Below are 25,264 nucleotides of genomic sequence, written 5' to 3'. Positions count from 1 at the left end.
TGGTTTGTGAAATAGACGCCTCACATGTCCTCAGCTGACAGCTTCATTGAATTCTACCCGCTCAACACCAGTTTCATGTACAACAGTAAAGAGAAGTCTCAGGGTGCAGGCCTTATGGGAAGAATTGCAAAGAAAAAGCCACTTTTGAAACAGAAAAACAAAAACAAAAAAGGTTAGAGTGGGCAAAGAAACACAGACATTGGACAACAGATAATTGGAAAAGAGTATTATGGATCTTAACCCCATTGAGCTTTTGTGGGATCAAAATTCTCTCATAATTTACTCACCCTCATGCTATCCCAGATGTGAAGGACTATCTGTCTTCTGCAGACACACATGAACATTTTTAGAAGAATTTTTCAGCTCTGTAGATCCATACAATGCAAGTTAAAGGTGGCCACAACTGTGAAGCTCCAAAAACTACATAATCTCCACCTTTGACCAGCCCCGACAAGCACTATGCACAAAGAATGCGAGTCGCCAAAAAACTAAAAAAAAAGAATGTGGAAGTGAAAGTGGATATATATATATATATATATATATTAAATATTGATGTTTTTTCACCCACATCTATTAGATCGATTTTGAAGCCATGGATTAAACCACTGGAGTCTTACGGGTTACTTTTATGCTGCCTTTATGTGCTCTTTGAGCTTCAGAGTTCTGGCCGCCATTCACTTGCATTGTATGGACCTACAGAGCTGAGATATTCTCAAAAAAATCTTTATTTGAGTTCTGCAGAAGAAAGTAAGTCAAACACTTGAGGGTGAGTAAATGATGAGAGAATTTTCATTTTTGGGTAAACTATTCCTTTAATCAATAATATTATATTGTGTATGTGCATTTTTAAAATATTTTAAGATGTTTAAGATTTGTTGCTCTGAAACATGAGCCCCAATAATTGTTCATATTTTAAAAAAAATGTTAAACTAATAAATTGGTTCAGTGCTTCAGCATACATGTATATGAGATTTAATTTGGTGCTCATAACCAAACATACAGTAACATGTCACACAGCATACAATGGCTTCTGAACACATGACAAATAATAGAGTAAGGCTTCACTGGCTAACACTGTTGAAACCAGAAAAAACTGAAAGCATAAAGAGCAGCTGAAACCATGAAAAAAAAAAGTTTGCAGGAAATGCAAACACACAGCAACTTCTGAGTTAGTAGACTGTGTTCTAATAAATGTTTAAAAACCAAAAGAAAGAACAGACAGCAGCAGTGGATAGAGATAACGCAATGAAACTAAGTCACAGGGCACTCACTTATTCCAATACCAACATTTAGTTTCCAATCAGCAACACCTACCTGAAACCACCTGATAGATATATAAATACTGCCTTTTCTTTGCTATGTTAATCTACTTTTTTAAATAAACATGGAACAGTCATCAACCTGCTGAAGCTTGATTTCGTAGATGGTTAAGCGTTTTTGCATTTGGAAGAAGCACTTTAAGCTGGTGAAATATTAATGTGTTATTAAGTAGTAGTTTTGCTGCTACACACTGTTATAGCCTACTTGTCTCCAAGGTACAACATGTGGTAAATTAGTGTTATCTAATAGCATTAAATATTTTGCTGGGTCCCTTACCATTTAACACTAAACACTAAACACCAAAGAACAAGTGTTTAGAAATGTTTTTACATTTTCCTAATATCAGTATCAAAAGTATCAAATACATCCATGCAGTTAGTGAGGGTTAATGTTATCAATATTTTTTTAGCATCGAGTAACAAGTCTATGAGAAATCACTTGCAACAGAGACCAATATTTAAGGCAATCAAACGTCTGAATTACTTAATCTCATGTGAAACTTCATGTACCGCTTAAGGGTTCAGAATCCAGGTGCAGTTCCTGACTGCTCATACATTAAGACCATCAACTGATGATGTTGGTGATGTTAAGTCTTATTGCAGTATGTGATATTTTGAGTTGATTGTATACTGATGGATGGATCAAAATGAATGTAACTGAACGAAATGACTGGAAATCAGACAAAGGTGTTTCTTCAAACCTTTATAGATTAGTAGAGTGATATTGCAGATAAAGCATGCCCTGAATTTAGTATGAGGAATTCAACATCATTTTCGCACAAATGGATGAGTGTCACTCTAAAACCAAATAAAGTTAATAAAATTAGAAATCACATTTTGCATTAAGAAAACGAAGCCTATTTTAGAGCAATTAAGACTGTATTGTGATAATATTTTCATGAAAATCAAGCACATTTGCACCTAAATTCTCATTACTGTAATGTGTCTGGACGTTTTACTTTTTTCATTTATTTGCATATTTACGTTTTACTTTTTAATATTTACTTTTTATTCTCAATGGTCATACTGTGTATTGTAAACAATCCTGTAATAAAATATATTGTACTGTATAATGATATACAGTACAATGAATAATTAAATGATTTGAAAATTTACTTTAAATCAGCATTAATTAAAGGTAGTACAACACATTTTAACATTATGTATAAATTAGAGATCGACCGATATATAATTTTACTGACCGATACGATACTGATTATTTTTTAGTATAAGTGTCCGATAACTGAAATGCATAACCAATTTTTTATTCGTTTTATTTCTGTTTTTATGTACATTAACTACTAAATAATTTATCACTAACCTCTGTTAAACTGCTTTACAAATCTATATAGCGTACAGTCGACAAATAATTAATTTGACTACTTTTAGTTGTAATATACACTTGTTGAAAGCCCCTTACTTAATTAATATTTAAAATGTAAAGTCTTTTGTGTCCAACATTATCGGTAAACTGATCTAAACCTATAACCGATTAAGTGGAGAAGTCAATCAGTCTATCTTTAGTATAAATAGTTCACAATTCAGATAACATGTAATTTTTTTCTTCACATTAAAGCACCAGAATGAGATTCTTTTTGCATTACATTAAAAAGAATTGGACTTAATGTGCTTAACTGTCATGATAAATGTTACAATGCAAAAAATAAAAATAATAATACAAAAATAAAAATACTAAACATTTTAATGGTATTAAAAATAAGCTCTGATTTCTTAAAACAAAATCTTTCTTATTTTTTTTTTCTCTTTAAATTTATTTTTTTCCCCCCATTTGCTTTCAAGGTGAACTATGACCTAGACTTGTTGTTGACATAGATATATATATAATATATCTCCATGTGTTTCATCGACATAAAGCTGTTTTTAGTGATGACGTTATTCGAGAAAACATTGGTAAAATAAAGATAAGCACATACAGAGAAACACAGAGAAAAGGCTATGTCATGGAGCAGTTGTCACAAAGTAAAATGTCATTAGTTGCAGGCACATTGTTTCGTTGCAAATCATAAACGTTAATAATTTCACAGTTTCAGGTCCTCAGCACAGGCAGTTACTCTTAGGTTCAGGTTGATGGGTCAGTCTGACTCTACCATCTTCTCTCTCCACATTTCTGTAGATCAGAGACTTTTGGGCTTTTAGACGACATGCCAGGCACATGAAAATGGAGTCCACGTTCTGGCTCTCCTTTGGATCTTTGGCTGATGTTTCAAACAGCAGCATGTTATGGGCATCGGCAAACTTGAGGGCAGTGTTGGAGGAGACCTGAATCTGGTCAATCAGATCGCACTTGTTGCCCACTAGGACACGAGGCACAGCGGATGACACCCCATGCCCGTTGCACTCCTGAATCCAGGTCTTTAAGTTCTGGAAAGAGACAATTTTTGTGACGTCGTACACAAATACGACAGCATGCACATTGCGGTAGTAGTGCTCCACCATGCTCTTGCGAAAGCGTTCCTGGCCTGCTGTGTCCCATACTTGTACCTATTAGAGAAGAAACAAGTCAAAAACAATTTGCAAGGTTGCATTGGAGTTAGGGAGATTTATTAGCATCTGATTTAACCCTACACTGAATGATGCCAACTAAAGTGGACGGCCTAGAAAAGCCATTTCTAATCTTAAACGATGTGTCCAACATAATCCTTGTGTTGAATGCCTAAATATATAGTTTGCAGGTTGAAGTAAGTATCGTCTTTTTAGGCTAATACTGCTAATTATAATAGACTTTACATCTGTCCTGATTTCTGCAATTAGAGCTGATTTGTTATTTAAATGGATTTTGGTTTTGAAGGTAAACAGGCAAGTAAATGATGACTGATTTGGGACCCCCCCCACCCCCCATTTGTATCTTTCCAATGACTGCATTGATTCAGTCTAGATCTCTGTAAAATTAATACAACATAATATGGCCAACACAACTATCCTTAAATAAATGTACCATGCAAACCATAGTTTCCACCAAAATAACTTTGTTTCATTTATTGTTACTACTGAAAAAACATATTAAATTAATAATGGATCTCCTTCAGACAGTGTAAGAAGCTTGCAGAATCTTTCCATCATTTCAGTTAATTTTCTATTTCGATAACAGTGACAGCTAATACCAAGTTTCACCAATTTTACCAGTTTTATTGCAGTAAGAGTTACTGTATTAAACAGAAAACAGACGAAAGTTTTAGCAGAACGTAACCGAAAACCAGAACAACGTGATTTTTAATTGTTCCGGAGTGAAAAACGTTATATTAAAAAGCTAGTAACCAGTTATTACCTGTTAATTTTGTTCCGATAATTCTATCATGAAACCAAAGGCCTAAGGGTTTATCACAGTACATTTTTTTAAATACACCACTTCATGTTGCACGTAAAAATTCAAAATGTGCTTTGATCCTGAAGGAAACTGCTGCATCAGACATTTCTTTACCTAATTGCCCGCTCTGGATGATGCATCCTGTGAACGAAGGCCTTTTTAACAACTATGCATAATTACTACATATACCAGCACGGCTAATCCAGATACAAGGAAAACATTATTAGAGGTAAAAAGTACATTTCTCAGTTGTTTCCAAGTCTTCACTGAATTATTGTTAGATATGATGCATTAAAGGGATAGTTCACCCAAAAATGAAAATTCATGATATCCCAGGTATGTATCACTTTCTTTCTTCACCAGAACACATTTGAAGAAAAATATCTTGGCTCAGTAGGTCCTTAAAAATGCAAGTGAATGGAGAATTCTCTTTTGAATTTCCAAAAATCACAGACAGTCGTCATCCATACGACACCAGCTGTTAAATCAATGTCTTCTAAAGTGACACGATCGCTTCAAAAAAGATCAATATTTAAGTACTTTTTTTTAAAACTCTAAATCATGCTTCCGTTCTACAGCGGTATGCGTGTGATGTAATCGCATTGGCATATGAAACACGCAAGAACTGAGGCACGTGTGACACAGCCGGAAGAGCAGCGCTGTTTACAACTGTGTAGGAGGAACGCTGTACAGAAGGATTACTTCTGTATCATGGCAACGGAATACGTCACATGAGAGACCTCTTGGACTCCATCCTCTCGTGAAGCTTACCCTCACGTTGGATTATAGATAAAAAGTACTTCGATACTGATCTTTTTTTAAACATCAAAAGTGATCGTATCGCTTTAGAAGACATACATTTTAACCACTGGAGTTGTATCGATGATATTTATGCTGACTGTCTGTGAGTTTTGGAGCTTCAAAGAGAAATCTCCATTCACTTGCATTTTAAGGACCTACTGAGCTGAGATATTTTTCTGCTTTTCTTCAAATGTGTTCTTCTGAAGAAAGAAAGTGATACATACTTGGGATATCATGATGGTAAGTACATAATGAGAGAATTTTCATTTTTGGGTAAATTATCCCTTTAATACAGGTTTGATGCTGCCGGGTTTTGAGTGAGAAGCAGATCTGTAATTAAAATTATAAATACATTTTTTAGTTAACTGTATGCTTTTTATGATTACTGAGCTGATGAATCCACCACACAGGAAAACGTATTCCTAAATTTGGATTAATTTGGTGAGGCAAGTGGCTTATTTTGGGCTTGTTTTTCCAAACCAGGTCACTTGTTTGCAAGATCTGGCAGCACAGCAATTGGTATTTCACCCACCCTTAGCTCAGAGTACTTACATTTTAAAAAATGACGTTATTGACCATTCTTTTATATTGTTCTAATCGGTTACCATTTGGAAAGGAGACTGCAGAACTTCTGAACCGGAATGAAAAAATACTGTTTTTGCTCAGAAAGAACCAAAATGAAAAACATTTCGTTTTTAGTCCCTGTCTGTCTGTCTGTCTATCATATTTAGTTACAATTCTCATCTTGTAAAATTAGTAGTTCAACAGCTGCTTTTTGTGTATTTATGTGATGTCCCATGATCTGTATTGTGTCATCCTATATTAACTGCAATGGGCCACAGTATTGTAATGCATTAATAATAATAATAATAATAATAATAAGAAAACAAAGATTATGTTGAACAATAATAAAATGAACAATAGCATCATAAGCAGGTGGTTACAGGTTAAAGGCGTAATTTTCTTTAATTGTCAACATTATGACGTTATTTGATTAATCTGAAACAAAAGACACCTTTGATGCAACATGTAATGACTTTAGAATCATTAAGACTTATTGCTCAGCAACATTTAAAAGAATGTAAACACTGATTGATCATGATGTTGGTGTTAGACATCTGCATCTGACACACACAATACAACCGTGTTAGATCGTGACATCGGCCTTCGATACAACAACAAACCCGCCTTTATTTTCTCGCCCTCGATCTCCACGGCTTTCTCCCTGAAATCCACGCCGATGGTTGCTTCAGTCTTGCAGGGGAAGGATCCGCCGGTGAAGCGGAAGGTTAAACAGGTCTTGCCCACATTTGAGTCCCCGATCACAATGATTTTAAAAATGCGAGTCTGGACGCTGTGATCTAGCGACGTGCTCAGATCGAGGGACGACGTGAGATTGGCATGACGTGAGTTGGCGGCTCCTTCTCTGTTTGCTGTGAATTCATGTGCCATAACGGTGAAATTATGTACCCAGCCTTGTGTTCTCTCACTGGTCCGGCAGTGATGATGATGATGGTGGTGGTGGTGATGGGGGAAGGGATGATAGATCCACTCCCTTTGCAGATGCAGTGAATTTAAACAGACAAGTGCATGGCGACTGATGCAATACTTTTGTTTCGTTTAAATGGGAGTTTTATTGCAATCGAAAGCATAGCCTATAAATAAATTACAGTATAGTTGACCATGTGTTAAGTATGACATGAGGGTACATTAGTAAACTTTAAAGGAATGTTCCAAGTTCAATACAAGTTATGTTCTTGTATTCAAAATGATTTTCAACGACGTGTTCGTTATTATATATATTATTTATATATTATATATACATTTGTTTACTGTGTGGTTTTTATGTCTTTTGTATATCTATGTGATTTTTTATTTATTTTTTGATGCTGCCCATCTTGACCAGGACTCCCTGGTAGAAGAGATATTGTATCTCAGTGGGACCTTCCTGGTTAAATAAAGGATATATATATATATTCAATTTTTGAATTTATATTCAATATTTCAATTTCATTGCCATGATGGTAACATGGACTGGTAAAACCCTGTAACCTGGTAAAGGTTGTAATGTCAGTTTATCACACAAAAATAATGTACATACGTATAATGTGTACATCTTGTGGCTATACTTTTGAAACATGAAGTTTTTTAGCGTTTATGGTATGGCCCCATTCACTTCCATTGTAACTGCCTTAAGGGCATGTAATTTTTTTTTCGGACAATGCAACGGACATATGATGTCACACAGGAGAGCTTTTGGTGTAAGTAAATAAAACATCAACCACCACAAATAACAAATAATATTATATTAAAAATTTTCAAATTAGGGCTTTTGATTTAATGTCAATTTTGTGTGATTAATTATATAAAAAATAGCATGTTAAAAAACACAATTAATCATTCCCCGGACCGTAATAATGAATGTTCTTACCATTGGAGCAACTTAAGCTTGACGTTCCAACTGTTTTCTCCAGGGGTCAGTAAGCGAAACTCCAGCTGTAAAGGCAGCGCGCATCTCATAAAGAGAACAATCCACACTTACCCACAGCAGACAGTACAGGATGACAACGTGTTTTTGCATTCAAACACAGCTTGATGGAGTGCAAATCTAAATGCAGGTATTTCAAGACGTGTTACAAACTACTTTAACTTGACACAGTGACCTAAAAACGCTGTGTTTATGATGTGATGCAACCAAAGGGAGATGCTCCAAAAGAGTCTGTCTGATGCAGGCATTGTTGGGTAAGTTACTCTAAAAAAAAGTAATTAATTACTAACTACTAATTACATCTTCTACAGAGTATTCAATTACTGTACTAATTACTCTGTCTGAAAAGTAATTGCATTACTTATTACTAATTACTTTCTAAAACCCTTATCAGCCTTGAGCAGATGAAAAATATAAGGTGACTCACCTCAATCTGGGTGGCAAAGGACGAATTTCAGTTGCTTCCACGTCTGAGACCATCAATCCGCACATCTTATCACATGGCTTGTTGAGCGTGTTACTGTGGAGGCATAGCATGTGTGGAGGCTTCATGCTATTCTCTGTGGCTTCCACACACAACTCACCACACACCCCACCGAGAGCGAGAACCACATTATAATGACCATGAGGAGGTTACCCCATGTGACTCTACCCTCCCTAGCAACTGGGCCAATTTGGTTGCTTGGGAGACCTGGCTGGAGTCACTCAGCATTCCCTGGATTTGAACTCGCGACTCCAGGGGTGGTAGTCAGCGTCTTTACTCACTGAGCTACCCAGACCCCCTGATTTAAATAAACAATGGATGAGTTTAATTTATTAATTTTTTGTAATCAACATTATGTCATAAATGCTGTTAATTGAACTTAACTTGTATTGAACCTGGAACATTCCTTTAATCAACCTAGAGGACATTTTTATTGTTCAGAGGATGTTCTTTAATAGCTCATGGAGTTCTCAGTTATGCTCATTTTGGTATCAATTTAGTCTCAGATGTTTCTAATACTATTCCTTAGTAGAAATGAAAATAAAAATGAGACAATTGTTCATATATTGTAAGTATAGCAAAAAAAAAAAAAAAAAAGATAGCATAGCTCTGACAGTTTGTTCTCAGAAGAAATTGATGCGAAATGTTTGAGTTCATGTTGAAATCTCTGACTCTTGTTTTCAGACTCCGGTATCATGGAAAATCACAATTTGTAATATTGTTTAAATGTCTTTTGGAACTAGGGAGGACATACAGTATGTGAGATTGCTGTGGCCTTTTTCTCAGGAGAAAATTCTGAAAAGGAGTCTTAAGTCTCCTTTGCTTTCCATTGAATCTCATTGCGTAGGATAACAATTGAGATATTAAAGAGATCTCATTTGTGTTTTTTCTTTTCTATGGGAATGAACAAATGCATAATAAATACATTTAATATAGCGTACTTTGTAGTTCTGTTGCTAGATTCAACTCTGGGGTGTATTACATTTAAAATAGTAATGTAGAGCCCACTTTATAGTGTTGTGCAGTTGTTATGTGGCATTTTTAGAATAGTATATTCTTTATTAATGACTTGGAACAAAAACACCATAAATAGAATATTATCAATGTGATATTTCAGGTTTTTCTTTTTAATAAATTTGCAAAGTTATCAAATATATGGTTTTTGCTTTGTCATTATGGTGTATGGAGTGTAGATTGATGTGAAAAAATAAAATAGTTTAAGGCATTTAAGCATAAGGCTGCAACATATCAAAATGTGAAAAAAATTATATGTAAAAATTATTCCATTTTAATTTGTCTAATATAAGGTATAAATATGTACAAACCAATAATTCATAAATTAAATACATAAAGACAAAGAAACCATTATGCCTTGGGTCAATGGCACATTGGATGGGCAATTACAAAGTTACAAACCCATGGCTGTGACACTAGACATTTTTTTTGTTGTTCAAATCACTTGAAGATATGTTGCTTTGAAGTCTGTTCCCAAGGCATTTCTGGCATTACATTTATAAATCCCTGAGTTCATGAGGCTTGGGTCCTGTATGACTAAATTGCCCTCCTCTGTCATGTGAATTCCACCCTGTGCTGTGAAGCGATTATTGGGCACAAGTGTGGTACGTCCAGGAAGAGTCCAGGAAATATCTGGTTTGGGTATGCCAGCAGCTATACAGTTCAGAATCACAGATGACCCCTTGTTAACTCTGGTCATTGAAGGCGGGGCATGAGTTATTTGAGGTGGAAACACCATAATACTTACATGATATGACACTGTTGAAGATCCAAAAGTATTTGTTGCTTTGCAGGTATATGTTCCTCTATCAAATTTGCTAGTTTCTTGTATCTGAATTGTGCCATTAGATAAATACATTACTCTTCCTGTAACCTGAGGCTTGTCCAAGACCAGGCCATTTGGAAGAGTCCAGGTAATTGTTGCTTGAGGCCAGCCATCCACAATGCATGGCATATTAAGAGTCTGTCCAAATGAAATCTTCATGGTAGCAGCTGAATTTCTAATTTGTGGCTTTTGTCCAGGTTCTAAAGAATAGCGCTTCTCTGCTTGTCCAGCTAAATTTTTGGCCAGGCATCGGTATACGCCTTTGTCAATGACAACTGGCTGCATAATATGTAAAGTCCCATTTCCCAGGTAGTGAGTAAACCGCTGGAGTTTCATACCTGGATTCAGCGCTGTTCCATTGGGTAGAATCCAAAGAAACTCTGGCTTTGGTTTTCCAGTAGCTTGACACTCCAACGTGATGTCATCACCATCTGCTTTGAGAGGGAGAACCTCGATGTTTGGCATGGGAAAGCTTGGCTTCTCTGCAAGTGATGCAACTTCCAGGTCAATTGCCAGACTTGCCTCCCCCAAGTAATTTTTAGCTATGCACAGAAACCGACCTTCATCTGTCTTTCGGATACCCCTCAACTGTAGACTTCCATTCCTGTGGACTTGGAACCTGCCTCCCAAATACGGTGCGGGCAAAGACATGCCGTAGGGTGTTGTCCAGGTTATCTGGGGTTCAGGCAAACCCTCTGCTTTGCAGTCCAGCAGTAGGGTCTGGTAATACACCGCTAAAATTTTCTTCTCTGTCCGTCCACATTTTCCATTGATATTTGGCTCTTTAACCTCAACTACAAGCTTCACATTCTTAATGCGATCTCCGAAAGGGTTTTGTGCAACACATGCATACTTCCCCTGGTCAGCCAAAGTCAATTTTTTAATGATCAAAGTCCCATCATTCAGTATTTGATATTTAATCGAAGATCTGGTTATTATCTCATTCCTTGGTGAGATCCAGATGATTGTAGATAGTGGCATGCCTGTAGCATCACACTTCATCTGGACTGATTGACCAAAAGATGCCTGCATGGATATCTGGTCTCCTTGGGGTGAGTTTGGCACCACTTGGATGCTTACTTTCATTGCATCCTCCCCAAGGTTGTTCTTAGCATAGCATGTGTAATTGCCCTCATCATTCTTTCCCATTTGTTGCAACAAAAGAGTTCCATTGTCAAAGATGATGTAGCGCCGATTTCGGGTTCCACCGTCATCTGACTGGAGGGCGTTGTTGATCATGGTGCCATCTGGGAGGCTCCATGATACCTCAGGGTCTGGAAGGCCAGAAGCTACACAGTCCACTAGGAAGTTGTCTCCATTAGCAACTCTCATATGTTGTGCCCCAGTGTTCTCTATCTTTGGTGGCCTCATGAGAACTTCTACTTGGAACAGCACCATGTCCTCACCATTTGGTCTTTGGTACATGCACAGATAATTGCCTCCATCTTTCTCAGTCAGTCTGAGAATTCTCAGAGTCCCATTGGGAAAAGCAGTGATGTGTCTTTGTGGACTGGGAACAAAAAGAGAAAAAAATTGCTTCGGCACAGCCACTGACAAGGAAAATAAAAAATGGCACTCTATGTCACAAATGTTGCCGACCCCTGTTCTAGTGGATCTAATGATCGAATGTCAACCTGACGCCTTGCATTTTAGCCAGTTTGTTACACAAAGATTTTGAATGGCTTGTGTATAATGCACAAGTTGTACGACTACTTTTACTGCTTTATGATGTTTCTTTTTTGTTTGATATTTTCTCCTTTTTGGAGCTTGACAGACATGGGCACTATGAACGGTTGTGATATGGAAATGAGCTGTATGAATATTCTTCAAGAATGATCTCTTCTTTAAAAGTAACAGTATATGAGTTAAGAGATAAAGGTGAGTAAATTATGACAGAACTGTAATTTTTTGGTCAACTGTTCCTTAAAATAGCCTGTTGTACAGATGATTAAGTGTTTGAAGTAGACAAATTGTATTTGTATTCTGCTCAGTAACTGTATTGTCTGTATCAGCAGGGGTTGTTTGGGCTTTCCAGTCTGAGACAGAATGTTTGTTTAATCTACACCAGACATAGTTTGAATTATACAAGTGATGAAGTTGGCCTGCTGTGAGTTTGAGAGTGTATTTCAGACTACATTGGGAGAACAATGAGAACCAATAATTGCTCAAAAGAGAAAAGTGAAGCTATCTTAATGAAGGGGAAATTGTAATAAATCTGCCGGCCTGACTTCATTTATCCTATTGCTGGGATGTTTCTGGTGAGGGAAGCAACTCCCCACTTCACTGAGCAAATACATTATTTAGCATTTAATTTAAGAAGAAATCCATTCATTTATGCTGGCTAAATAATCGAAGCCAACCAACAAAACTGAAATCAATGTTATTAGACTAGTTTACTGTATATTTATTAAAATGAAATGTCTCAGAAATATCTTGTCCAAAAGTCTGAAACCACTAGAGAAAATGCTTCTATTTTGCATTTTTATAATTTGAAGATAAATAAATATAATAATTACAAATTATATTAGTAGCATGATGATTTTAAATATTTTTTTCAAAGGATAATAATAATAAAAAAAAAAAACTAGTTTTTGAAACCTAGATTTTAATTGTGGTCTCAGACTTTTGCACCCCACTGTATGTATATACATACAGTATATACTATATATATCATAGTTTTAATGGATACTTTTAGCCTACCTGTACTGATGTTCAAGCAGAAATTTAGATGGAAGTCTCCAAACTGTGCCTCTCTGGGAGCCTATGGACTCTGGGCAGTGCAGGAAAACTGTTGATCCATATGTTGCTATGACACTGTGTTGCTGAGATAAGCCTTTCCAGGGGCCCGGAGCCTCTTGCCTAATGTCCATCTGCACTGTTCTTTTAGCAAAGCCCACTGGGTTGGTAGCCAAACACTCATACCTCCCTGAATCATTGGGAGTGACATTCTTTATATAAAGCGTTCCATTTGGAAAAATAAATAAACGTCTTCCAATGAACTGCGTGGGCTTCATTTGAGAACCGTCAGGTAGAACCCACTTAATATGAGGAAATGGCTCTCCTTCAGCTGTGCAATGCACATGTATGCTTCTTCCAACATTCATGAAGATACTCTCAGATGCAACCTCCACAATTGTAGGTGGTAGAGCTGCAACGTGAACATGGTACATTAGTGTGTCAGCCCCTGCTGCGTTGCTCGCAATACACTTATAATCACCTTTATTGGAAAAGTTTGCTGAGTGAATACTCAGTGTTCCGTTTGGGAAAAAGGATACACTTCGGTCAAGGGTACCACCAAAATCTCGCACAAACACCCTGTCTGGAAGTATCCATGAGATTTGAGCTTCGGGTTTAGCCATGACAATGCAGTCCAAGCTGAATGGTTTTCCTAAATAAGCAGAGACATCTCTTGCCTTTGAACTCATGATTTTTGGAGGCTGAGTTTGCACGACGAGAGTCACCACCATGCGGTCTGAACCAAATTTGTTTTGTGCTGTGCATAGGTACTGGCCTCGGTCTTGCAACTGGACATTCTTAATCACAAAAGTACCATTAGAAAGGACCTCAAATCTTTGTCCATGTTTTGTGTTGGCATGAATTGTTGCACCTGTATAGGAAATACACAGAAGAAGAGTCAAGAGAAAAATATCAACAGACTAAACAAATAATTTTCCAACAATTCTTAAACTGTTTGATTTTTTCTCAGATATTCAAAACAGTGTGAGTTTGCATGCACAGCAATACGCTGATAATTACCAAAAATCAGCTTCTTAAAAAACCTGACAAAAGGTTCCCGCGTTTTCATGAAAGTTGAAATCATGGGGTTATTCTCTGCTTTTGATGTCAAAACGTAAACAGGCATGCACACAACACCAGAGCATATTGGATTAACAGGTAAGAATGCCAAAAAGGTGTTTGTATGCAGCACGAAATTAGGATAATGGGCTAAAATAATTGTGTGCTGATCATTTTTTGTTAAAAAAGTTAATGACCTTACCCTGATAAAGGAAAACCATTTAAGGCATTCACATGTTTTTTGCTTATTAAGCAAAATCAGTGAATTATGTAGCAAGATCTTGAATGTAGCTGTGCTCACAGTTGCGGTACTATACTATATTGTATATTCTGCTTTTAAATATGTACAGCTCTCACATCGGGGCTCTCAGCCTTTTTGTAACTGCTATGTGAGCTGAATTAAAGCATTATATATTGACTGCAGTCATTTACAGTTTTTGTTTTTCATTTATAAATTATAAACACTTATGTTATCAACTGCAGCAATTTTCATAACTGGCATAATCTTAAACTAAATTTGCCTTCTGTTGCCTAGATACAGAGTCTCTCAAAAAAATGGACAATCTTAAACATGCAGGCCTGATAATCATTCATTTATATTAGAAATATGTGATGTGATAAAGGGCAATTGGGCACTTGACAACAAAACACAAAGGGGTTGCATGGTCTGAAAAGTTGGAACAACAGACCTTATTCACACTAGCGCCATATTTAATTATTGATGGGAATGAAAACAAGTCTGTGAGGGATAGAATTCAGTCTCTTCAATGGCATGCCCTGTATAAAACTCCTAGATCACATCTCATTTTCCAGAACTAATGTTTTCTGGAGATTTTATGTCTACAAATTATTATTATTATTATTTTTTTTAAAGATGTTTTTTTTTTTTTCAATTTTTCATCAGCAGAACGTTCCATCACATTTTTAAACAAAATTACATCCCATTGAAGAGTCTTAAATCTATTCCTCACAGCGTTGTTGTCATTCCCCTAAAAAAATAAAGATGGTGCTACTGAGAATATGGTCCACTGGTTTAATCAAAGCATAGTTCTGCTGTTCCATACAGATAAAGGCATTAGGTCCACAGAGAACTCACCCGTTGAAACTTTGGTCCATGAAACAACAGGTTTGGGTTCCCCAGATGATCTACAGATCAAAAGCACATTGGCTTCTGCTAGAGCAGATACAGTGGCAGATTCAGTTGTTATGATTCTGGGTTTGACTCCACTGCCCATTAGGTTTGGAAAGGGAATATCAGTGTTCAGTTTCTTTGCTCCAAAATGCCAGCGACTACCAATTGGCACACTAGTTGTGATGGGTGGTTTGTTTGTGTATGTTAGGACAGACGGGTGAGTCACAGGCTTATAGATGTTTGAAAATGTTGCTTGGTGAGGCTGAGGGGTGGGCTGATATGTCCTTGGTTTAACAGTGACATGCTTGCCTAGCTGGGCAAGTTGATATGCGTCAAGCTGTGATTGTCTATATCTGTTTCTGAGCCTTTTGAAGAGCAAGTGGTCTCGTACATGAGACAAGGAGCTGACATGTGGAGCTATGGTCCTTGGAAAGAAAGCTTTCGCTGACCCAGAAACGTAAGCTGTGGGCTTCGCTGTCTCAGCAGTGATTTCAGGTCGATTGGTGATCCCTGGACCCCTGCCTCCTGTTTGGAGGAAATACCATGTTTTGTCTCGGGAGGGGTGGTGTCGTGAATTATGAACTGTGGGCCAGACTGGAATGCCATGGTTTCTGGCCCAAATGGGAGCCTGAGTGAAGGGACGGGGTGTAATTGAGATTTGTTTATTTTGGGTATTCTTTTGGATTAGCCAAGGGTGGAGGGGAACAGCTTCAATCTCAGGTTTTTTTCCCCAGCTGTAGCCTCTCAGTCTGTCTACATTAATTAAGATTGGCTTCTCAGTCGTAGGTTTTCTTTGTGTCACTGGAGGATTGCTGGTTTGAACATTGGGGATTTTTATTGCTGTTATCTGTCCTGTCTTGTCTTGATTTGTCTGGCTATTACTTCTCAAAATTGTCTCTCTGTTCTCATTTTCATATTTGTTATGTCTGGGTGCAAGAGTTGTTGGAGCTAATTCAGTTTCTTGCAAAGGTGTTGTAATTATTTCAATTAGCTTTTCCTCTTTTTTGAATGTGGTTTTAGGAAATTCTGGATCCTCTGTGACTCGTTTAGCTAAGCTTTCAGTCACTGGGGTTTGTGCAATAGAAACTTCTATGAAAGTCATTGATGCTGTGGCTAGATTGTTTTGATTTGATGTAAAAGAGTCAATGCTTGTCACTGCACTTTTTTTAGGAATTGATATTCTAAGTGGCATCTGAGTGAATTGCACTGTTACAGTGGGAGCTGGGGTGAAATATGGTTTCTTTGGGCGTAACCTCTGTGATGGAGGCCTACGTTGCCTATGTGGGAATCTTCTCCTTTGGTTCCAGATGGAATTATTGTTAGCTCTTATTTTCTCTTCTATTGCATGTCTGTCTACCTGTTTAGCCAGTTGCATTTTATACTCAGGTTCTGTTGTTGTGTCTATGTGTGCTAAAGTCAAATCTGAAATGTTAGAATCACTGGTCTTGTGTTTTGATAGTTCTCCCTGAGTAGTATCTTGTTTTACATGCTCTCTGTGGAGGGGTATTCCCAGCTGTTTCACATTGAAATGTTGTACACTTGAACTTGTGCTGGTACCACTAGCCGCAACACCTGTTTTTGTTGTTGGAGAGATATTGGATGAAGAAGTGTTGGTGGTTATAATCATTGTAGGCTCTGGCACTGTTTTTGATGTTGTTGTCGTTTCTAAATGTGTTGTAACTGGTGATGCGGTCGAGACTTTGGCATTAGCTTTTGCAAGAATCTGTTCCCAGCGGCTGGGGTCAAGCTCTTTGACCGAATTGTTAGGTTTTCTGATTTTCTTTCCTTTGGCATTTGGTCGGAAAATGCTGCTTCTGTGTTTTCCATCCACCCTTTGAGGTGTGAGTTTATCAGTTGGTTGTTTGATTTCTTCGTATCCTGACCCTTCGGTGTCCTCACCCTCAAAAAGGGGTGATTTGCCTTCAGACAGTGTAACACCTCTTTGAGCTTCTTCCTTTACACCAGTTATAACAACCAGATGAGATAACATGTCTGCCCCATAAAGGTTAGCTGCTAAACAGCTGTACTCTCCAGCATCTTCATAATTCACTTTTTTGATAAACAAAGTGTTATTTTGTGATACATACACTCTGCCTTTTGTGCCAGATGCTTTGAAAATCTTATGGTTTGGTAAGTACCATCTTGTCTCAATTGGCTGTGAGGAAGTTACTAAACATGGAAGACTAAGAGAGTCCCCATTCTCCACAGACATCTTCTTTCCATTTAAATCACTGGGACTTAAGAGACGCACCCTGACTGTGAGTCTATAGGAGACTATGTCCACATTGATGTCAGTCCTTACAAAGCAATGATAAAGTCCTGAGTCTGCTATACTTGCATTTTTGATGACTAATCTGTTATTTTCCCACCTTAGTTTATGAGAATCAGTTTGATCCAAAGTTGTTAAGTTTGGAAGTATCCACTCCACTGGCTGATGCCCTGAGCTGAGAACACTACAGTCCAGACTGACTTCAGAGTGCTCTAGTATGGATTGGATTCTCTCTGGGGCTCCTCTTTGGATCATAGCCCAGGAGGAGACCATATCCTCCTTGTTCCCCCTTCCAAGTATGTTCTTTGATATAAAAGTGGAGAAATTCATCACCAGTTTCTTAGTTGTGGTTTTGCGCCTGTTAAGCTGAAGGGTGACCCTAGGTTGCAAAAGCCAATCTGGTTCAGCCATTAAGTGTCCTTTGAGCTCAGTAAAATATGGTGATTCCTCATTTGTGGCTTGAGAGTACTGAAAAGTCACCTTGGAAGAATTCCCAAGCCTGTTTCCTCGCTCCAAAATGGCTGGGCTCTCATAGTAGTAGGCAACCAACCTCCAGAGGTTCTGAAGAGCATCCCTGTCGATCTCACACTCAAGCAATGTCTGCAGAGTCACATTGACAGCAATCTCATCTGATCTCCTCACTGGCTCCCACACCATAGAGGTACCTTCAATGGGACGAGTTACATCACAAGCCACAAGGGCCCGATTCCCATGGCTATCGGACAGAACGAAGGTCAGGTGGCCAAGAGGATGCTCCAGGTCCTTGATGTAGGGGACATCTGGTTCCTGATCATCCCAGATGCTGCCTTCTCCGATTTTCAGTGGGGACTGGATGGAGGGTCGGTCACAAGTGAGCTGGTTGGTTGAAAGCTGGAAGATCTGACTGTTGTTCAGGGGCTGAGGTGAGGAACATATGGCACAGTTGCCACTGTCTGCAGAATCACGGACTTTTTTGCACTTAATAACTCCTAGAAAAAGAAAGAAAGAAGAATATTTTAGAAAATAAATTTTCTTTCTTTTCCTTGTAGTTTTTGCAATAATTTGACTTGCACTCATTTTACCTCCAATTTAATGTAACAATACAATGCGTCCAAGACCGTGATGACAAATGTAACAGTTTTGAATAAATGGTGTATGAACAAACTGAGAACCCTGCGAAAAAGACCAGCAAGCAATGCCTATGTTGGTTTAGGTTGATTTCTGCTGGTTAGTGCTGGTTTGATGGTGGTCTTGATGGTCGACCAGCATAGCCATGTTGTTCATCAGCAAAACCAGTTTGGTTTTCTTGGTAATAATGGTTAAAGGAATGTTCCAGGTTCAATACAAGCTAAATCAACAGTATTTGTGGCATAATGTTGATTACTACAAAATTAATTTCAACTCGTCCCTCATTTATTTATTTATTTATTAGTAAAAAAAAGCAAAAATTGTTGTAAAAAATAATGCACTTTGAAAGTGAGTAGTGATGTGAATCTTTACTGGCCTCATGATTTGATTATGATTCAAATGGTAATGATTCGATTACAAAACAATTCTCGATGCATCACAATCCATCTTGTCCTCCATTTATTTAATCAATACACACACTCGGTTTTAAATAGTATTAAATTATTAATTTAGAATTAGTTGATCCCTAGCCTATAACTATAATCACAACTATCATTTGCTGGTCCACAATGGCAACATGAGTTATCTGTGTCTGTGAGAGTGCAGATGTCAGCTTCTCCTTTCCACACCACAGGTGATAGAAAAGTAACAGAAATAGCGGGGTTGCTGCTTAAGAAATCAGTCAAGCATCTTGCATGCACATTGTTCCAATGAGAGAGAGCCCGCAATGAGCAACAGCCAAAAGTATAGAGAGCGCAAGAGAAAGGATTTGGGAAGCAGGAGACTAGAAATAGTTAGAAAACAAAAACATCACCCACGTCTCCGGAACCACTGTCTCATCGTTATTTGCAGCTGTTTTTTCCCTTTCTGTGCAAATCAGTGCAAACCCATCTTTCATGTTGTTTGTTGACATGTTATGGCGAATAAACCTGTTGCTATGCGCTTGAGTTTGTGAATGATTTTCGGGATCGTAGTTTCAGTCGTGGCTGATGGTCGTGTGGTTGATAGTACATACAGTCTTCAAACAGTTCTGTAGTGTGTGCTTGGCTTTAGTAAATGCGCATCTGACCATTTTACTTTTTTTAGAAAAAAGTTTCTAGCATCCCACTATATCTCTGGTGTGCACATAAGTGCCAATGCACTGCCGTGGTTTAAATTGAACTCCGAATCTATTCTGATTTTTTGAGAATCGATTAAGAATAATTGGAGAAAGAATCGCAGTGCATCCAATTATCAATATTTTTCTGCCACCCCTAGAAATGAATTATAAAATCAGGGATTTTCTAGTGTTTCAGCATTTTCCAGATTACAGGGTTTACCAGTGTTTGCTTTTTAAATAAACAAAGGATGAAAAACAATTTGGTAATTATTTCACAAATACATTATGCCACAAATACAGTCAGTTCAGCTTAAGTTGTATTGAACCCTGAACATTTCTTTAACCAGGAAGTCTTTATGGTTAAGTCAAAAAGCCTTGTTGGAACACTAGCACAACAGCATCCTGTGTTGTGGACCAGCATTCGAAACACGACACATGCTGGTGACTAGTAGTATTGTATCTTTTCGGCAGGGAAGATAAAAAAATTGTGTGGAATGGCATTTTTACATTGGCATTACATCATGTTCTGAGTGAGTGGTGGAAAGGTTTTAAAAGGTTAGAAAATAGAATCAAATTAGTGTCACCCTCATGATTTTTGTCCCATTCCAAGAGCCAGCGTAAGTGGCAGTCACAGGTCCAGGGGTTTCCGTACAGGGAGATGATTTCCAGCTTGTCTAAGTGTTGCAGAGCGCCAGGCAGCAGGTATTCCAGTTGGTTGTCTGCCAGGTGCAGGTGCCGCAGGCCTGAGCTCCAAAATGAGCCTAGGACTGAGACGGTAATAAATGTGTATGGGTGCAGATCTCGCAATCGGTTCCCCTCCAGTTGCAATAGCTTTAATGATGTAAGTCCATTAAAGGAAAAGGGCTCAATGAAGTCAATGAGGTTGTGGTCCAGATGAAGCCGTACCAGGCTGGTCAAGCCCTCGAACAGGCTGAGGTCAACTCTATTAAGTTTGTTGTAGCTCAGCTTCAGTATCTGGTGCAATATAGAACAACAATTACCCCAATGCAATTTCAAAGTCACGTCTCATAAGTATTTAGTGTATATTTTTATGTTAAAAATAATGAATAGAGACACTACGACATTATTAGTACATCATTAATGTTCATCTCATATGACCTTTTATGAATATACCTGGAGGGAATGCAGATGGTAAAAGGATCCGGGAGACATAGAAGCAATATCATTTCCATGGAGCATGAGCATTTCCAATTGTCGTAGGTTTGCGAAATCTGAAGACCCAACAGTCCCAATGCTGTTATAGCTTTACAGTAGACAAAGAGGATGACCAAATATGTCAGCATGAGACATATCACATTGGTTTTTCCATAATTGTGTTAGTTGCAGAGTTCTTAAAGGGAAAGTTCACCCAAACATGACAATTCAGTCCTCATTTACTTAAAGGAATGATTGTTAAGTTAGATGTTACCAGTGATTCATAGCTAAAACTTTTAAAGGTTTTTTTTTTTTTTAGAAGAAAAAAACAGGACAATTGAGGCAGCAGCTTACCCTAAGTTGAGCCTCTCAGTGTCTTGGGGCAGGTTGTGTGGGGCAGAAGGGAGGTGGCGGAAAGTGCAGTGGACTTCTTTAGGGTTGGGGCAGCTGCAGGACCTCGGACACACACAGAGGGATGGGGGCAAAATGAGCAGCAGCAGCCACAGAGCTGCCAATATCAGGAGAGCCGGTACACCCACTAGAGCCATGGCTTTCTCATGCCATTATCTAGATCCGTAACACTGAGACTGCAAAATAGAGTTTTACATACTTAAAGGAATATTCCGGGTTCAATACAAGTTAAGCTCAATAAACTGCATTTGTGGCATAAGGTTGATTACCACAAAAATGAATTTTGACTTGTCCCACCTTTTCCTTAAAAAAGCAAAAATCGAGGTTACATCGAGGCACTTACAATGGAAGGGAATGTTGCCAATTTTTGTAGGGTTTAAAGGCAGAGATGTAAAGCTTATAATTTTATAAAAGCACTTACATAAATTCTTCTGTTAAAACTAGTGTATTATTTGAGCTGTAAAGTTATTTAGATTGTTAAATTGTAATTTTAGCGTTTGTTGACGTTTATATTGTCATGGCAACAAAGTTGTAAAATTGGCTATAACTTTACACAGAAAAGGTTAGTAAGTGATTTTATCACACTAAAATCATGCTAACATGTATATTGTTTACATCTTGTGGCTATACTTTTGAAACGGTGAGTATTTTAATGTTCAAAAATTAGCCCCTATTCACTTCCATTATAAGTGCCTCACAGAGGAACACTTTTTTTTTTTTTTTTTGTGGTAATCAACATAATGCCACACTTTCTTATGAGCTTAACTTGTATTGAACCAGGAATATTCCTTTAATCACTTTATTTTTTTGTATGAATTTTTTTTAGTGGCTTTCAGTGGCAGTAATAGTATGTTTAGATGTTAGTTAATATGTCTAAAGCGTTGTGACTCATCAACCGCAGAAGTTTGTTCCTGTATTAGCTCAGGTTGCACAAAGCAACTAAATGTTGATGTTTTGGATTTTTGAAAGCAACTGTCTGTATCACGAATTATGCAAAAATTTAACTGCAATTTAAGGTAACACATTATTACATTTCTATGCCCATGATGCACATGTTCACAAAAATTATAATTTTCTCAGTTTGATCCAGTATGATTACATTCACATAAAACAGCCTGCCTAGACTACACATGAAGGATCCCCCCCCACCACCCTCCACTCCCCTTTATGTTCAGTAGTGTTGGTAAATGTACTGTATGTATGCTGTTTCTTTTAATTCAGTCTGGTATGTTGTATCTTTCCTATCCTACAGAGCTGCTGAGCCCACACAAAATAAAGCATTGCTCAAGTATTTTTCTCAGGAAGAACATTGCATGGATTTCCTACCACAAGCACTGTTAGCCACCCATCCACAGCTCAATTACACAAACAATGTTTAAGAGGAAGGTGACAAGTGCTGCACTTCCTAAATACAAAAATATTTAGATTCTGGGGCACAGAAAGCTGATGTGGTCCCTGTTTTGCATTTTTATTACTTTTCTGCAAGCATAGGTTGCGCAAGTCTGCTGTTTAGTCCAGAGTGGCCAAAATGTTGAAACGGCAAGCATGATTTATTTATCTGCCAGAGGCTTGATAATGACCCATGATGTCTCTGACCGTTTTGGACAATCTTAGTCTTGCATTCCTGTCTCTTTAATGCTACTTCCAGCTGCTGGTAGGATAACTACACTATACCAGTCCAGGGTAATGACTGAGTGAATAACTGGATGGGCCTGTAGACAAACCCAACAATTTGTCCTCACTGTTTATCTTCCTGGCCAAACTGGTCTTCAGCTGGTTTACGGGATCGACCAGATGGTCTCCTAGTCTGACTAGCTGACCTCAAGTGCCCAAAACCCCTTTAAAACCAGCAAACCAAACCAGCCCAACCTAGCTGGGAGACCAGTTTAGTTTAGTTTTTTTCAAAAGGGTTGTTTTAAAAGAATATTAATGCAATTTTTTGAATACATATGGACTATGTTTCTTATATCATGCATATGCTGGAGTCTGTTAAATCACTTTAAGACAAACTTCATCTCTCCAATGATGTTTTAAAAAGAATTAATGGAATATTTGTATTTTATTTCATGGATAAAAAATCCAGTGGCACCTAAAAATCAAGAAAACGATCATATGATTTCTATGTCATGTATATGCAAGGGTATAAATATATATATGAATTCAAATGGATCATTGCTGGCTTCTCTTACTATAAAATACTGTCTGTTTGCCCTTTTTTTCTGATGATAAAGCTTAATACCTTATACTGTGCTTCACTTATCTTTAAACATTTTTTGCAATGCATACATAATGATTTCGACAATATTTAAAAATATGATCAAACCCTCAACAATTCTTTTGAAGTTAAATAGGTCCTGTTAAATAGGCCAGATCCTTATGTGATAAGGATAAGCATGTTTTAATTCTCAGATTATAATGCAACCCCAAAGGCCTCCCTAATGTCCAAGGGGAACTATCATAAACATCAGCATGCACTGGAATATTTATGACTGAGAAAGTTCTTTAAGAAAAAAAAAGAAAAGAAAAAAAAAACAGCACACTATTTGTGATAATTAGATGCTGAGACAGATCTCAACTTGAGTACCTTGAAATAAATATTGCGTCTTACCTTGAGGTTCCTGTTGAGAAAACGTTCAAAGTGAAGACTGGAGTGTGTAATTGTTTGCGGATGACTCGCAAAACTCCAGTGACTTTGTTTATCCCTGTACTTGACTGAGCAGGAACTGTTCAGAGCTCTGAGTGATGGAGGCTTATCTGGAGAAGTTCGACTCCAGAAGCAGCAGTCGACTACATCTGGAGAAGTGCTTAACTCCCACCTACGCTCCTCCTCTGAGCTGGCCTGTACAGGGGGAGAGAAAGCTGGGAGTTTTGGCCTTCATCCATCCCCTCTGTCTTCCTCTCTCTTCCTCCATTACCTGCACCTCCTGATCTGTGGGTATAGCGGTTTCTCTCGCTCCATGTGGCTGCCCTTTGCTCTCCTCTACTCCCACTCCTCTTCTTCTGTCTTATTTTCTCACCCTCCTTCTCCTACTCACTCTAATCTTGTTTTTCTCATATCGCATATGCATAGACATGCTCACACACACCTCGTCTGTTTCAAATGTTCACGTTCTGTTTAGCATTTAGCAAACCTCCACTTTTCTCCTTCAGTTAACAAAGTGCTTTATCTCCTTGTCAGATTTTGTTCCATGAATTTTTAAAAGGCCATAAGGCTTATTTTATAATGAATTATAAATATATTGCCACTGCAAATTACTAATCAAATCAACTAGTGTGTTCACAGTTTTGAGCAAACATTTGGTCATGAAACGTGGCTACGTTTGAATAGCTGTCAATTGAGAAACATGCTGGCCGAGTTCAGAATGGCATACTTCCATACTACTCTTACTACACTCATCAAACACTTTATTAGGAACACTATGGTTCTAATGAAGTGCCCAACATGGTCTTCTACTGTTGCAGCCCATGATCCGCCTCAAGGTTCAACGTGCTGTGCATTCTGAGAAGCTATTCTGCTCACTACAATTGTACAGAGGGTTTATCTGAGTTACCGTCGCCTTTCTGTCAACTCGAACCAGTCTGGCCATACTCCATTGACCTCTCTCATCAACAAGGCATTTCTGTCTGCAGAACTGCCGCTCACTGGATGTTTTTAGTTTTTGGCACCATTCTGAATAAACTCTAGAGACTGTTGTGCGTGAAAATCCCAGGAAATCAGCAGTTAAAGAAATACTCAAACCAGCCTGTCTGGCACCAACAATCATGCCACAGTCGAAATCACTGAGATCACATTTTTCCCCCATACTGATGGTTGATGTGAATATTAACTGAAACTCCTGACCTGTATCTGCATGATTTTATGTATTGCACTGCTGCCACATGATTGGTTGATTAGATAGTTGCATGAATATGTAGTTGTACAGGTGTTCCTAATAAAGTGCTCAGAGAGTGGATATCTGCCATAGACAAGTAAGCCACTTTTTGCCATTACAGGGTGTAGTTGAAGCATCTACAATAAGAGGCTAACTGGGACCTACTA

The 25,264-nt window shown here is 37.9% G+C and overlaps 2 protein-coding genes and 1 long non-coding RNA gene across 3 annotated transcripts; 1 reads left to right on the top strand and 2 right to left on the bottom strand.

Annotated features, from left to right (window-relative positions):
- Positions 1 to 773: 773 nt before the first annotated feature.
- Positions 774 to 7,885, bottom strand: LOC127417730 (ras-related protein Rab-33A-like). The gene is made up of 2 exons (XM_051657916.1): positions 6,634 to 7,885; positions 774 to 3,821 (listed from the first exon to the last, which is right to left on the bottom strand). Exons 1-2 carry the CDS (start codon positions 6,895 to 6,897, stop codon positions 3,375 to 3,377), a joined length of 711 nt encoding a protein of 236 aa, XP_051513876.1. The 5' UTR covers positions 6,898 to 7,885; the 3' UTR covers positions 774 to 3,374.
- LOC127417734 (uncharacterized) lies at positions 6,706 to 9,491 on the top strand. Its single transcript, XR_007893322.1, has 3 exons — positions 6,706 to 6,851; positions 7,920 to 8,187; positions 8,328 to 9,491. It is a non-coding gene; the product is annotated as an uncharacterized LOC127417734 (long non-coding RNA).
- A 91-nt stretch (positions 9,492 to 9,582) lies between these two features.
- On the bottom strand, positions 9,583 to 23,929 carry LOC127417726 (matrix-remodeling-associated protein 5-like). The gene is made up of 7 exons (XM_051657909.1): positions 23,834 to 23,929; positions 21,169 to 21,401; positions 20,794 to 20,923; positions 20,244 to 20,634; positions 15,149 to 18,421; positions 12,958 to 13,864; positions 9,583 to 11,767 (listed from the first exon to the last, which is right to left on the bottom strand). Exons 2-7 carry the CDS (start codon positions 21,360 to 21,362, stop codon positions 9,868 to 9,870), a joined length of 6,795 nt encoding a protein of 2,264 aa, XP_051513869.1. The 5' UTR covers positions 21,363 to 21,401; positions 23,834 to 23,929; the 3' UTR covers positions 9,583 to 9,867.
- Between the last annotated feature and the right edge of the window lie 1,335 nt (positions 23,930 to 25,264).

Source organism: Myxocyprinus asiaticus, chromosome 27, assembly GCF_019703515.2.
Source record: "Myxocyprinus asiaticus isolate MX2 ecotype Aquarium Trade chromosome 27, UBuf_Myxa_2, whole genome shotgun sequence".
NCBI classification, from domain to species: domain Eukaryota; kingdom Metazoa; phylum Chordata; class Actinopteri; order Cypriniformes; family Catostomidae; genus Myxocyprinus; species Myxocyprinus asiaticus.
The sequence above is the reverse complement of the archived record's forward strand: the minus strand, read 5'-3'. Positions and strand labels throughout refer to the sequence as shown.

Bases quoted from the DNA above. Each gene is read 5' to 3' on its own strand.
- LOC127417730 (XM_051657916.1), bottom strand. From the start codon at position 6,897: ATGGCACATGAATTCACAGCAAACAGAGAAGGAGCCGCCAACTCACGT. The intron at 3,822-6,633 runs GCGGGTTTGTTG...CTTCTCTAATAG, and splicing joins TCGAGGGCGAGAAAATAAAG to GTACAAGTATGGGACACAGC.
- LOC127417726 (XM_051657909.1), bottom strand. From the start codon at position 21,362: ATGGCTCTAGTGGGTGTACCGGCTCTCCTGATATTGGCAGCTCTGTGG. The intron at 20,924-21,168 runs GTAAGCTGCTGC...TCTACTGTAAAG, and splicing joins ACTGAGAGGCTCAACTTAGG to CTATAACAGCATTGGGACTG. The intron at 20,635-20,793 runs GTATATTCATAA...ATATTGCACCAG, and splicing joins ACCATCTGCATTCCCTCCAG to ATACTGAAGCTGAGCTACAA.